This window comes from Ostrea edulis, chromosome 4 (genome assembly GCF_947568905.1).
Source record: "Ostrea edulis chromosome 4, xbOstEdul1.1, whole genome shotgun sequence".
Lineage (NCBI taxonomy): Eukaryota > Metazoa > Mollusca > Bivalvia > Ostreida > Ostreidae > Ostrea > Ostrea edulis.
Genome location: NC_079167.1, coordinates 25,271,060 through 25,285,572, shown reverse-complemented (window position 1 = coordinate 25,285,572; position 14,513 = coordinate 25,271,060). Strand labels below are relative to the sequence as shown.

General features: G+C 38.3%; 1 protein-coding gene across 1 annotated transcript in view; it reads left to right on the top strand.

Annotated features, from left to right (window-relative positions):
- The first annotated feature begins 219 nt into the window (after window positions 1-219).
- The window catches only part of LOC125671588 (guanylate cyclase 32E-like), a 66,655-nt gene continuing 52,361 nt past the window's right edge, over window positions 220-14,513 (top strand). Inside the window, exons 1-4 of the mRNA XM_048907401.2 lie at window positions 220-360; window positions 1,734-1,839; window positions 4,979-5,164; window positions 5,806-5,894. Coding sequence (XP_048763358.1) covers window positions 284-360; window positions 1,734-1,839; window positions 4,979-5,164; window positions 5,806-5,894 — 458 coding nt within the window. The 5' untranslated portion in view covers window positions 220-283. The remainder of the gene's footprint in view (window positions 361-1,733; window positions 1,840-4,978; window positions 5,165-5,805; window positions 5,895-14,513) is intronic.

Genomic DNA, 14,513 nt, shown 5'->3' with positions numbered 1-14,513 from the left:
TGTTAATTTGGCGCTCCATTTGCTCAGGAGCTCGAAATTTTCATCAATAAAATCAGCCATGAACATGAAATGCTTTAGCATTAGCTTATGGCTTAATCATTTTAGGTTTATTCTGTTGCTTTTATCAATAAAATTTGAACTCCTGTGCTGTTCGGTTGAAAACGGTCCTTATTAGAATAAAACGCTCAGGTGAGCTAAAAATGGCAATTTAAGCCGATGTGTCCGAAACAACTATTAACGAGTTAACAAATGGTACGCTATCTTGAAGGAAATTCGAGCTGACATGGAGGTTTCAAAGCGCAGGAGCAAAAAGAACAGGAAAACAAAGCAGTTTCTCGTCTTCAATGAACAGGATCGGATGTAAATTTATACCTAGTATTTAATTATTATATGTGTTTTTTTTCTTTCGTGAATATCTTATGTTGAATAGAAAAGTGAAACCGTTAAACACCAGGCGCAGGCCATGCCAGGGTTGGAAACTTAACTTTTTATGTCACCAGTCCAGCCTTACTGATAGGGTATAATTTCAACCAGTCCGCGTAAAAATTTACCAGTAAACGAGAGTTTTCCGGAAATAATAAAACTTTATTAAAATAAAATTATGGAATTTAATGCCTTATTTATGAGTTATAGCTCAGACAATATTTGAACACTATGTAATGAAATGTGATATTTATATTTACTAATCGGGTTCGTCTGGTATCTACAGAGGAATGCTAAATGAGTGTTTAAGATTCCATAAGCATGTTTTCCAAAATGAAGTTTTAGAAAATTGACTTGGTCCCATCGGACTTGACTGAAACAAATGTTAGTCATTCCGTCAGACTTTTAACCAGTCATGTTAATTTCGAGCCCTAAACACTTACTTAATACTTGCTCGCTAACTCCCATGCAGAGTTGTCATTCGTTACTCTCTTAGAATGTATGAGCTGATGGTAGAGAACGGCTAACTGCGGCTAAGTTCACTCGTCTGTTCAGTATAAATAAAACAGGTTGTACACAATTCCCTCAACTGCTGAAAGCGGAGATTGTCTCACTATTATGATAATGCGTACATCCCTCCTTAGCAGGCAAATCAATACCTGTTAATTCTTTATGCTATAGCCCAAGAATGATTTTAAATTGTTTGAAAGAAAGTCTATTTCATTTTGATGAATGTTGTATGCACAACTTTGTGAGAGATATTATTTTAGAAGATGAAAGGCAGAACTAGTATATAATATACGAAAGATTGAAGTTATCTGCGCGTTTCTGAAGGACCATTCTATGCCCAAACCTGCATACAGTGTATATGTAAACCATTTCCTCAAAGTTGATGTAAAACTATCATGTGTTCATTTTTCCTGCCGTCACAGCTGTACAAGAAAGTAGGAGATCAAAGTCGCTGGTTGATAGAGAGCAAATCTTGCCTGACGTGTAAAGAAATGGTTCTGCTTTGTTTATTTGATAACTAAACAGTTACCATATTTTTTGTCCTATATATTATTTATGTGCAACTTTTGTTTCACTGACAGGATTTCTTTTATGTTGACATGACCAGTTAAAACTTGTTAAAGCATACCGATGAATACTCATAATTCTTTGATGAGAGTTATCGTTCGTGTAGATCATGGATGTAGAGACACTGCCATGTAAAGTGAAAGATTCAGGTGATATTAATTCCTCGCTTTTAGTCAGGAATCTACAGTAGGTGGCATTTTCACAAACTCACTGTTTTTGGTTTTTATGAATAGTGAGTATTTGACTGGATTTCGGAAGAGAAAGAAAGAGAGACAGCAACATGCTAAGGATGAAAAGGAAAAGAAACTTAAGGAAAACATGAAAGCCTTGAAACAACAGGTAATTAACAGGGAATTTTTAAAGTGTTGATAGATGCATGTAATGAGGCATTCGTGTAGCGATAACTTGTCATCAGTAGCAGTCGTATGGAGGACTGCAATACTTTCTCTACACTTGATTATCTCAAAATGATTATATACCATTTACCTAACTTATTTAAGGGTGGTTCAGCAGTTTTAGGGAAGTTCTACTAAACATTGATAGAGATACAGACAGTACGGTAACAATTTACATGAGAATATTGAGTTACTTGGATGCCATTGAAAATTAAGATTCCAGTTTGAATGGGAGACACCAGGCTCCAGCAAAGGATGGCCAAGGTGCAAAGAATGTTTTATGTTTAGGCTTATCATAGTTATTTTGACAAACATTTCTTATGATATCTTTATTTTGAAAAGAGGCTTGTTGACGTTGTGAATAGCATACCTACTGTGGAAAAAACTTTGATGCCAAAAAAGTTTCAGGGATATAATAGCAGGGATAATATGTACATTTACAAGTTGTGGAAAACGTAACATTATTTTTCAGCGTAGATTTTAGTCCATTTTCCTTTCCACAAACATGGAGTGCACCGTACACAATGATTTATTTTATAACCACATATATACATCTCAAAGAAAATTAAATTCTTTTCTCCAATAAGCCAATGTTTTAAAAGAAACAATTACGGGTGAAGTACCACAAATTTAGACCTATGCTTAGCTCTAAGGGCCGTAGCAGTGGGGATTCTTTAGCATGCCAACGCCTACCGCGACACAGGATCTCCATTATTTTTAAGGTCATATCTGAAAGACCCGTGATTCTCACTTTTAAATGCCAAGTGTTTGGCAAAGAAACAATGCATGTCTTAGGTTTTACTCGTCCTAAAAGTTTAATTATCAATTCTTCATGAGGTTTGTAAACTTTTTTGCTTCTTATGCCTTACAACATGTTGGATATCGTCCATTAGTACAAGTTTGGGATTGGGAAATTCCACCGAGGGGACAAGATTTGCAATCTAGAATGAGGCTTTGCTGAGTCTTAGACAGTGAATCTTGTCCCTATTAAGATGGAATTTCCTTATCTCACAGGAGTGAAAATGAAGGATTATTTTTCTCACATTTTATCCACAGTTTAGTGCATTAATTCAGGAGCTCTGTGAGAAGATTTAAAATCATTGAAATCCTCATTTGAACTTGAAAATGCAAAAATTAATTGAACAATCAAGTCTGAAAGAACATTCCTGAAAATGATATGTACTTTATCAAGTTTATATGCAAGCTAAAAAAAACAACCAAGGCTGTCCCCCTGGATGCTATAACACATCGAAATTCGAAGAAAACAATACAAAATATTTTGCTTCTATATGTAAAGTAAATCATAGAAAATACATGATACGAGGGCGATTCAATAAATAAACAGCCTAACTTATATCCGGTTGAGATCCACCTCTTCTTTTTCGATGTAATTGCCCTCTAGTGTGATGCACTTAGACCAACGATGTTCAAGTGTCATCGGCCTAGAACTGAAAAAGTCAGGGTCCTTTCCATTAACCCACTTCTCAACTGCCCTCATGACTTCTTCGTCAGACCGGAAATGGCGTCCAGGGATATCCTTTTTCAAGTTTGGGAATAGGAAGAAGTCACTAGGAGCTAGGTCAGGCAAATAGACAGGATGTGGTATTAATTCATACCCGTTTCGCTCTACAGCATCCATTGCAAAAGTGGACTCTCGCGTTGTCCTGTTGCAGCAAAACACCTTTAGAGAGTTTCACGGATGGCGGTTCTCAGCTGGTCTAGCAAGTTTGCATAGTACACTCCAGTTATTGTATTTCTCTTGGGTAAAAAGTCCAACATAATAACGCCTTTTGCATCCCAAAATACTGTGGTCATCACCTTGCCAGTAGATGATTGTGTCTTGAACTTCTTTAGCCTCGGGGACCCAGGCTCTACCCACTGACGACTCTGAGCTTTATTCTCTGGCTCATAATAATGAACCCAAGTCTCATCTACAGTCACCAGATGCAAAAGAAAATCATCTTTTGACCTAAAACGCTTCAACAAGGCGCTGCATACTGATGCTTTAGTGGCCATTTGCTCATCACTAAGGGATTTGGGGACCCAACGGGCTGTTAGCTTGTGCATACCTAAACGATCATGTAAGATTGTTGAAACGCTACCATGTGAAATGCCTAATGCCTGCACTATTTTTTCCATCTGAATTCGCCTATCAGAGTATACCAGATCCTGAACTTTCTTACACCTTTCTTCGTCGGTGGCATCCAGTCGGTGTCCAGACCTGGTTTCATCTTCTAAAGACGTTCTACCACGTTTGAATTCCCCATCCCAGAATTTGACCTGAGCATAAGATGGTGCAGAATACCTATAAATATCTACTAACTCGCCGTGTATTTCCTTGCCTGTTTTACCGTTTAAATACAAGTACCAAATTATAGCACAGTACTCAACTCTAGATGAAAAGCATGCCTTTGCATCACTAGCCATGTTTGACATTCAATATCTTATTAAAGAATAACTCGATACGCGTGCAATTTTGTACCCAGGTATATAAAACATGTATTGAAATAAGGCATGAAAATCGTGACCGTCTCTGCCAATCGGAAATGGGATAGGCTGGTTACTTATTGACTCGCCCTCGTATCATAGCAATGTAAGACAGGAAATACATGATGTCATAGCAGTGTAACTGTAAGACAGGAAAATCTCACATGGCTGTCTCACATGTGTAATGTTGGTTTCACATTTGTGGTAATGTGAGGAAAGAGCAGTATTTGCAATATTATAGCATTTTGTCCAGTTAAAGAACAGTATTTGCATTTATTTCTGACAGTGAACATCAATTGAAAATTGAAAATAATTTAGATGATTGTATTATTTTTTTTTAAAAGTTTTAAAACAAATTATAGTATGCATATAACTGTTTACCATCTCGTTGACTGAGGAGTCATTAACATCTCTGGATTTTATTGTATATATGAGTTGTGAGTTTGGAAACCATTTTCATTATTTGCCAGACATAACAGGTTTTAGTTCCAATTTGCCCAACACATTTCTCTGTTCTCACTCCGTCATATAACAAAGAAGTTTTGACTTAATTCTGTACACATAAAACAGTTTTTAATCAACTTATCAATTTATAGAGAAAAGAGCTGATGATGAAGAGCCAGAGCTTCACAGGGAGGAAGAAGTCCAAGTTACCAGATCTGAACAGCATTGGAGATGTAGAAACTTCGGTGGTGGATCTACCTTCTCACACAGTTACTGTGACGGACATCTCGGAGATAGATCTTGCAGGCCACAGTGGACTAAGACTGGGTGTAAACAAGGTTTGCAGTTTCAAATGTTTCTTAATGTGTTTAATTAAATCTTTCAAGAAAAGTGAAGATAACGAACAGTGATCAATCTCATAACTCCTATAAGCAATACATAATAGAGAGTTGGGCAAACACGGACCCCTGGATATACTAGAGGTGGGATTAGGTGCCCATGAGGAGTAAGCATCCCCTGTTGACCGGTCACACCTGCCGTGAGCCCTATATCTTGATCATGTAAACAAAGTAATCGGTAATCAAAATCTGTGTGCCAAGAACGGACTAACAATCTGTATGAAACAAGTCAGACAGCATTTGACCTAAGGATAGGTTGTACTGGCAAACAAGATCATTTTAACAACCATAGAATTTGCGAAATGCTGATTTTAAACAAGACTGTTGAAACCCCTGCACCATCAACTTGTTTGTCAGTAGCCTACCTCGATTTAAAAACTTATCATATGCAGAACAAGCTCTTGCGTATCAAATCAGTTCAAGAATTATTTTTGTGATTAGTTAAAAATAAATTTTGATGTATGCATTTGGCTATTTTGCAATATTTTGTAAACTGAATGTTGTATTTCATATAAAAATAAATTTTGATAATGTGTCTAATCAAGATTCCTGTTAGAAATCAATTATTGATTTTGTCACAGTCTGAAGATGATGGAGCGAAATGTGATAATGACAACATGAGCTTAAGTGATGAAAAACTGAAGAAATCTCTAAAGAAACTAAAGAAAAGGTATTAGTGTAAAAGCCTCACTATTTCCTCTGTAACACTGATATATTAATGTAAAAATGAATGTAGCAAACAGTGATACAAAACATGGACAGCTGACAACACCAGAGATGGGATCAGGTGCGTATGAGGAGTAAGCATCCCCTGTTAACTTTTAGATTCCCTGTTTAATGGTAATAGTGTGAAAAAATTGGTCCCATTACTTACTGCTTTTATTTAGTTTGTTATCTCCCTTATTCAGTATTGCATATAGTTGGGTCTCACAAGAGCTATAGACTCGTGCAAGCTTTTCTGTATATCATTTAATATATGAATCAGGATAAGAACATAGGATCATTACAGTATATTATTTAATATATGAATCAGGATAAGAACATAGGATCATTACAGTATATCATTTAATATATGAATCAGGATAAGAACATAGGATCATTACGGTATATTATTTTAAGAATCGATTGTTACATGTAACCATGGATACTTTTATTTTTTTCCCTTTAGAAATTTTAGATTGTATTGAAGAAGAAAATGTGAATTATTTTTGAATGTTTAAGGTACAGATGTGAACACACTAAGAAGTCAGAACTGAGGAATTGCACATACAACCCTGCTATCTTTTTAGCTTACTGAGGCCATTGGCTTATGTTAGCTTCTCTGATCAAAATTCATGGTCTGTCTGTGTGTCATTGTAGTCACTGATGTTGTTTAATTAACTATTCGTAGTTTTAACTTCTTCTCCGGAACAACTGGTTCAATTTCAACTGAACAGGTGCAAAGTATCCTTTGGTAAAGGATGATGTCTTTTCCAGAGGGGAGATAATTAGGAAACAGCAAAGTTAGAGTGTGGTCCTTTGAAAATTTTGTTGTCTAAAATCACTAGGTCAGAAATGATAAACTTATGTTACAAAAGTGTTCAAATACTTGCTTAAGGAATTATGGGGAGGGAAGTTACAATTTGTCAAAACAATATGCAAACATCCTCATGTTCCGTTAGATTTAAATTTGTTTGAATTTTGGTTCCTGTGGTCAGGATGGGGCCCATCTTCACAATGTCAGAGGTCCTGTGTCCACCCTCGACCATGTGTGAACAATATCAGAAGTCCTGTGTCCACACCTAAGCCAGGTGTGAACACAGGATCCCAAACATTGTGATGATGGATGGGGCCTTGTGAGGGGGTTAAAAGTCTTATGTAGAATCTTGGCTAAATGATACACATGCATCCCCATGTAATGTAAATGTTAAAATATCTACAAGTTGTAGAGAGTGATATTTGTATGAATTCTTAATGACCAGCTGGACTAAAGTGGGTCTACTAGAGAGATTGAAAAAAAAGATTGGTTCCAACAACAACAAACGGATTATTGTTTTTTTTTTAAATGCAAGCATCCTTAGACACTTAGTGTATATATATGTAATTGTTTAATGGGTGGTTTTGGCTTATTGTAGAGCCATTTTTAGTATTCCAAGCTTCATCTACATATGAGCAGGGTGACACAGGTGAGCATTGTGGACCATGGACCTCTTGTTCAAAATTGCATTCTAACTCCTTTCTTATTGCAGACAAGGAGAAATAGACTCCAGCAAGCATCCATCAAAGAAGTCATGGTTTCAGAAAAGTCACCCAAAGCAGTATGACAAAAAGTCACTGAAGAAAAGGAAAGAAAAATTTAGTTATAAAAAACAAAAAAAGAAAATAAAACCAAGGAATTAGACATCTTTTTGTGATTTTTTAGGTTACCTGAGTCACTCAGGTGACCTATTGTCATTGGTCTTTTCTGTGGTTGTGTGCCGTACTTTAACAATTTAACATTTTTAACTTCTTGAAAGCTACAAGGCCAATTGTTACCAATTTGGGTGTGAAGCATCTCTAGGATAAGAGGAATATAAATTGTTAAAGAGCAAGGTACAATTGTGTACATAAAAAGGTCCCAAAAATTTCTCTTGTTTTAAATGTGTCTTGAATTAAGCTTGATCTGTGTTTTAAGTAATGGTACCTTCACACTCACGGATTTTTCTTACGGATCCTTACGTATTCCACAAACCCGTAAAAGTACACGGATTGTTACGATTTAGACACTTTAAAGAGCTATTTAAGAACATTTTAAGAGTATTAACGGGCCATTTACGGTCTATTACGACACACATTTACGATTTGTTCCGAGTGAACACGGATAAATACGAGCAATTTACGACATTTTACGAGCTTTTAAGGGATTGTTATGAGTATATTACGGAACGATTTAGCTTAGCTTTTACGTGTAAATCACGACCTGTTAACGTGTTGATAACGTGCTGTTACGAATAGTTAGGAGTTAGTTACGATTGTTTACGTTTTTGACTCAAAAGTGTTCGCAATTGGCTGTGTATCATCATTCGACAACTGACATTACTTGTTACAGCATGTATGTATATTGTATGCAAGATGTGTAACTTCTTTGATGTCTTGATAGCAAATGATAGAAACTGTCAGATTTTGTGTCTTTTATACCTTTCCTTAATCGTAAAGTTTAAGTATGTACTTGTAAAGTAATCGTGTCTGTAAGTAAAGTGCTCGTAATGACTCTGAACAATCCGTAAAACGATTGTAACCCGACGTGAATGAAATCGTAAATATCACTTAGGCATTCGTAATAATCCGTGAACAACTCGTAAACTATCCGTAACATATCGTAAACTAGCCGCAAAGATTCGTAAAAAAAACTTTTTACGAGTGTTTTACGGATTTTTACGAGCAGTTTACGTGTTCTTGCGACCAGTTTACGATACTTACGGATTGTTACAAGTTATTTACGGAAAATGAAATCCCTGGATTTTTTTTTGACATGTCAAAAACTTTGCCCCTACTTCCACGGATCCTTACGAGTGTGTGCAAGTTAAAATTGTTGATGTATGAAATCATTCATGTTTGATTGTTGTAGCGAAATTTTATTTCGGAATTTTTTAAGGAAAAAAGCAGCTCTGATGCTTCGATAGGCAGGTCTGGTAACGATTTGTTTTAGTTGTGGCGTGTGAAATGATTTTGTACTGTGTTGTTGGTTTAATCCTCTTGTTGATTGTCTTATGTACATGAAATGACGCAATCAACAGATGTGTGGTGTGTATACTGTATACACAGGCATGTGCGATGCATTTAGTACTAGTGCTAACATAGTGTGGTAGTATGTAGTAGTACTTGCTTCATATTTTCCTGCTTGCAGCATCAGTCGCCAGCTAGTATTTTGGTATGAAAAGAGAGCCGAGTGCACAAGCCTCCCTAGCGTAACCTCCCAGAGGTGTACACTGGAAACTGGGTACCTTGCCGCCCCAGACTGACAGCTATGGATCTTGCTGTAGATCGGAGCCCTACAGGTGCAGTGTGCATAACCCACCTACGCATGGACACGCTCTGGCACTCACCAATCCAATCTCCAACTATGGGTAAATAGCTTGGTAGAAGAGCTCCCCCCCCTCTGGATTATGAGCTGCCACAACCTGGGTGGCAGAGCTTAAAGCAGCAGTCATTGACAGACTGATGATCTGGTGTCAGTAGCTACTGTGGCTTGACGGAGGATCCTTCACTTAGAGGACAACGACAAGGCACTTCGTCCAAATATGGGAACGGCGGAAACTCAAGATGCCGTAAAGATCTGAGTTGGGATGGCAGCCAGGACAGGCGATTCCATGAAAATACACGTTCCAATATCCTATGGCTGCAGTATCATCTACAGAATCAACGATAAGCGGTGCCGGTAGACTTCAGAGATATGTTGATAATGTCTTCAGCTTGACCCCCTCTCAGGTGTGGGGGGCAGGGTCGAGCCATTGCGGCAAACCCAGCAAGCGCGTGAAGAAGTTCAGAGTGTGCACTCTCAATGTGAACACCCTGAGAGGAAGAGTATGCGAGGTGGTGGAAACACTCGCCGAAGAATGGATGTTTGTTGTGTGCAGGAGACAAGATACCTAGGTGGACATTGTTGCACTATCAATGGAAAGGATTCCAAGTACAAGCTCTTCTGGTCTGGAAATGACAATGGTACGGCTGTGGTAGGTGTGTTTTTAGCTGTGGAGTGGATCAAGAAGGTATTTGATGTTCAGCGTGTCTCTGACAGGATCATCCTAGCGAAGCTCTTAGTCGGCCGGCGTGTGCTCAACATTTTGTTTATCTAAGCACCTCGGAGCGGTCTCAGCGATGTGCAAACAGATCATTTTTACGACCTACTACGTGCTGTGATTGTCAAAATCCCTGCATCTGACTTCTTTATTCCATGCAGAGACTGGAACAGCCATATTAGTAGTATTTGCACCGGATTCAGAGAAGTGCATGGCGGTGTAGTGTATGGCAGACCAGAGCCTGACACAGGATGAGAATATGCGCTGGCATTTGATCTTCTGCTTCAAGAAACGTGACAACCACCTAGCAACATACAAGTCTGGAGGCGCAGCAATACAGATTGACTTCATCCTGTTTCGTAAGAACATGCGCAGATGTAAAGGTGATCCCTGGTGAGGAAGTTTCTACAGCATCAGCTCCTAGTTTGTGACATGTTGATTGACATGCCACCCAAGGCCAAGCACAAGTTCACACCTCGCCTGAAAGTATGAAAACTCAAGGATCATGCAACTTGTAGATACTTCCAGGAAGCCTTTTAATCGCATGTATCGGCTTCAGCAAGGGGAGCCGGAGCCACTACTGAGGAAATCTGGGCTAACCTCAAGACAGGTTTGCTGAAGACAACTGAGAAGATGTGTGGCATAACACGATCCTACTGATGGCGGCGAGAAACTTGGTGATGGAAAAACCCTGTGGAACAGACTATCACAGCTAAACGTATAGCTTATAAGGCCTGGAAGTCCGGAAATGACACAAGAGCAGTGTATGGCGCGGTCAAGCGTACATCCAGACGAGCTGTTCATCGTGCTTGCTATGAGGCAGAAAAGCAGATATACGAAACTGTAGATACCAAGACTTTAGAGGTGCACCGCCTTGCAAATCTGATGCGAAGGAAGAATGTTGATGTTGTGAGCGACAAACCAGTAAAGAATGACGCAGGTGAGATATCACTGAACCAAAAAGCAAAGGAGAAAGCTTAGATAGAGCATTATGAAAGGCTCCTTCATGTGGAATTTGACTGGGATTCAGAGAAGTGCATTAGCCCCGCATGTGGAAGCCCGGCCGTGACAAATCTTTGTCGTTAAAAAACAGGTAGTGACAGATCCACCGCCAAACGCTCGGCATCAGGTGTGAATGTCGTGGGTACTCGGAGATGACCTTGAAAACCGAGGTCCCGTGTCACAGTAAGTGTGACCCAATGATAGGTTGTATTGGCAAACTAGATCGTTATAACGATCATAGAATTTGCGAAATGCTGACTTCAAACGAGACTGTTGGAACCCCTCCACCATCAACTTGTTTGTCAGTAGCCTGCTTCGATTTAAAAACTGACCATAAGCAGAACAAGCTCTTGTGTATCGAATCAGTTGAGATATATAAACACCATATACAGGTGATAATGGAATATTGCTACATAAATATGGGAAGGTGACGATGGAGAAGCTGAAATCATCCCGTCTGTGATAAAGCTGAGTTGTTTAGTTTGCCGTTAATATCTACTTTCAATAAAATATTTAAGTATGAAGCAGAAGTGGAGAGGGCTTATATAGGCATTGTGTTTACTGCCTAATCCTATTTATGTATGTATTTTCTATATATACATGAATAAAATACTGTTGAAATAAAAAAGAAATAGACGTGGACGACTCAGTGGAGTCGTTTATTTCGAGTTCACTGGTATATATCGAGAGGGACGTTAAACAAGATGCAATCAATCAACCTAAACGATGAACCACCACTGGAAGGATCATCTGTCCCAATCACAATTGATATGGTGAAAAAGTCGGGTAGAGCAGCCGGACCAGTAGTAGTGGAGATGACCAGAGCCGCAGGCGACACAGGTGTATCCATAATCCGTGACCTTGCATCCTAAATCGTCCGTGATGGCAAAGTCCCCACTGACTGGGAATATCTCCATTGCCTGCCTCTACAAGGGCAAGGATGATGCTCTTTACAGGGGCAACTACTGTGGACTCAAACTAACAGAACAAGTCATGAAAGTCCTGGAGAGGATTGTGGACAGCCTCATAAGGCAGTGACAATCGATGACTCCCAGTTTGGACTGGTTCTGACATTACGCCACCTGTCGTACAAGACCCGTGGTCGAGTGTATAGCACTTGTGCACGGAGAGCTATGCTCCATGCCAGTGAGACCTGGGCACTGACCAAGCCAAATCTCCATCGCCTAAAGCGCAGTGACAGACATATCTGTAACATCAAGCTTGAAGATATGACCACTGTAGGGTCAAATGAATTGCTGGGGCGGCTTGGTCTCGAAGACCTCAACCTCATCTTAAGGGAAAGAAGACTCCGCTGGTATGGCCACGTTGTCAGAACCAGCAGTACAGTCAAGTGCGCTCTCAATGTACAAGTTCCTGGAAGGCGTGGAGTTGGTCGGCCAATGATATCGTGGAGAGAGCTGACGGAGAAAGATCGCAGAGAGTGGAAGCTCTCTACTGCCGACCCTCATGATCGGAAAAAATGGAGATTTGAGGTGAGATCTACCATGCATGTAGCTAGCCAACTATCTGGAAGGGGGTCCACTAGTGTGAATAATACCCGTACACCTGCACGTAAATAAAAAGGAACCGACAACAACAACTACAGGTGCTAGTTATGCCAAACCCTAGGGCATGTATCCTTTGAAATGCTTGATTTCTAGTATAACCTTGCAATGCATGTATCATTCAAGGCCGGTTGTTTACCTTTCAAGTTTCAACATCTAACAGTAACTTTGCATAGGCAAATGTTTTCAGAAACAAAAACTGTCATGTTCTGTAGAACTTACTTTCATTAGTATTGTCCAAACAGATATATTTTGACATTTTCCACTATAGATTCTAAGAATGGTGCCCGGTTTTTTTTTTGTTTTTTTTTTTACCGAGTCGTAAAAACTCGCACTGTAACTTTGTGACATCACATATGATATGTTTACAAATATTATTGGAGTAAACACTTCGTGTGTTTACTTAGGGTAAACTCTTCGTGTGTTGCCGTCAATATAAATGAATCTGGAATTAGAGGTGCATATGAGAAATTGTAATGAGAAATGTGTTAATGACTAATTCAGAAGTGGACGTCGTAAGCTTGGTCCACTTTACGGCGCGATGACCTCTGGGGGACATATTTCCTGATATTAAGTCTATAACCCATAAATTATTCCCTTGTAAATATCAGTACCTTTTCTTACAATTACGAGTGTGCTGGGTTTATGATCAGGAGAGGACAACGATCTCATTCAAAATCAATCAACTCTATGATCTCACATTGAGATCGTCGAAATGGAACTCGTGGGTAAATGATACTAGTATTGTCGAAGCAAGGGAGATTAGAGGGGGGTCTATACCCAGGTATAAAGGACTTTCTTTTTAACATGCATACTTTCTTTTTAACATGCATACATAACGGTTTTTTTCACGTTTTATAGATACTTATTTTAAAGTTTATCCACAAGATTGTTTCAAATAAAAAAGAAGACGTTTTTACAACTCGCGGATACATTCCAGTGAAACACCCACTCCATTTTCCTACTTTTCGGTCACTGACAACGTTCTTCTTGTCCCTTGGAAAGACCTGTCACAAAGTGGTGACATACTAGCGGACTTTAACGTAGTTCCATACTCCTGTGACGTCATAGGATTTTGCAAAGTCAATGATTTAATGACAGGAACATAAATTTTGTTGGAATCTTTTTCAATAGTCATTGTAAAAAATCTTGTTAGCCATAAAATATTTCAAAAGTCTTACTAGTAGTTATATTTGAATAGTCAATGAAATGTTTCAAAATATTGAATCCAAGGACAATAACTCTGTTTTCATTAAATTATTTATCAAGTCCATAATGCAATAGATTTCCTTTATTTTTGGCAAACATTCTGACAAGGTGATAAGGAATCATTATCTGTGTCTTTTCATGAAATTACATAATATTTTAATCCCGAGTGATTTTAAATAGCTCAGCTGTATGGTGCCAGACTTCAGTTTTTTATGGAGGTATACATAATCTGGAAGCTATAGATTTGAAATTATGAAGGAAAGGAATGGATTTTCCCCATAAATATATAAACAGAAAAAATGATATGTAAACCATGCTATAAAGAAAATGCGTCCACATTTGTTTTGTTTTTTTAACATTTTGGAGAATAACGCTAATTCAATAATTTTGCACATATTATTCTAAAACTTGATGAACATATTGAAAATTACATGTGTTTTAGTTATTGACATGTTTCCCGATAAATAAATACAATTCAAAATTTTTGTTGTTGTTTTTATATTAAGATAACAACAAATAACTGTTTCCAATGAATTTCATAAAAATGTACATCGGGGTACATGACTTTAGTGGTGAATGTAATGAAAATTAATATGGAAATCCTTAACTGTTTTGCCTTTTTTCATTACTCTGAATGTTAATTTATTGATTCCAAATAAAAAAAATGCTATCTAAACCCCAAAAATCCAGGGCTAAGGACCGGGTACCCACCTCATTAGCGTTGATAATGACGCGTAGGCGGACGTGACGTTGACT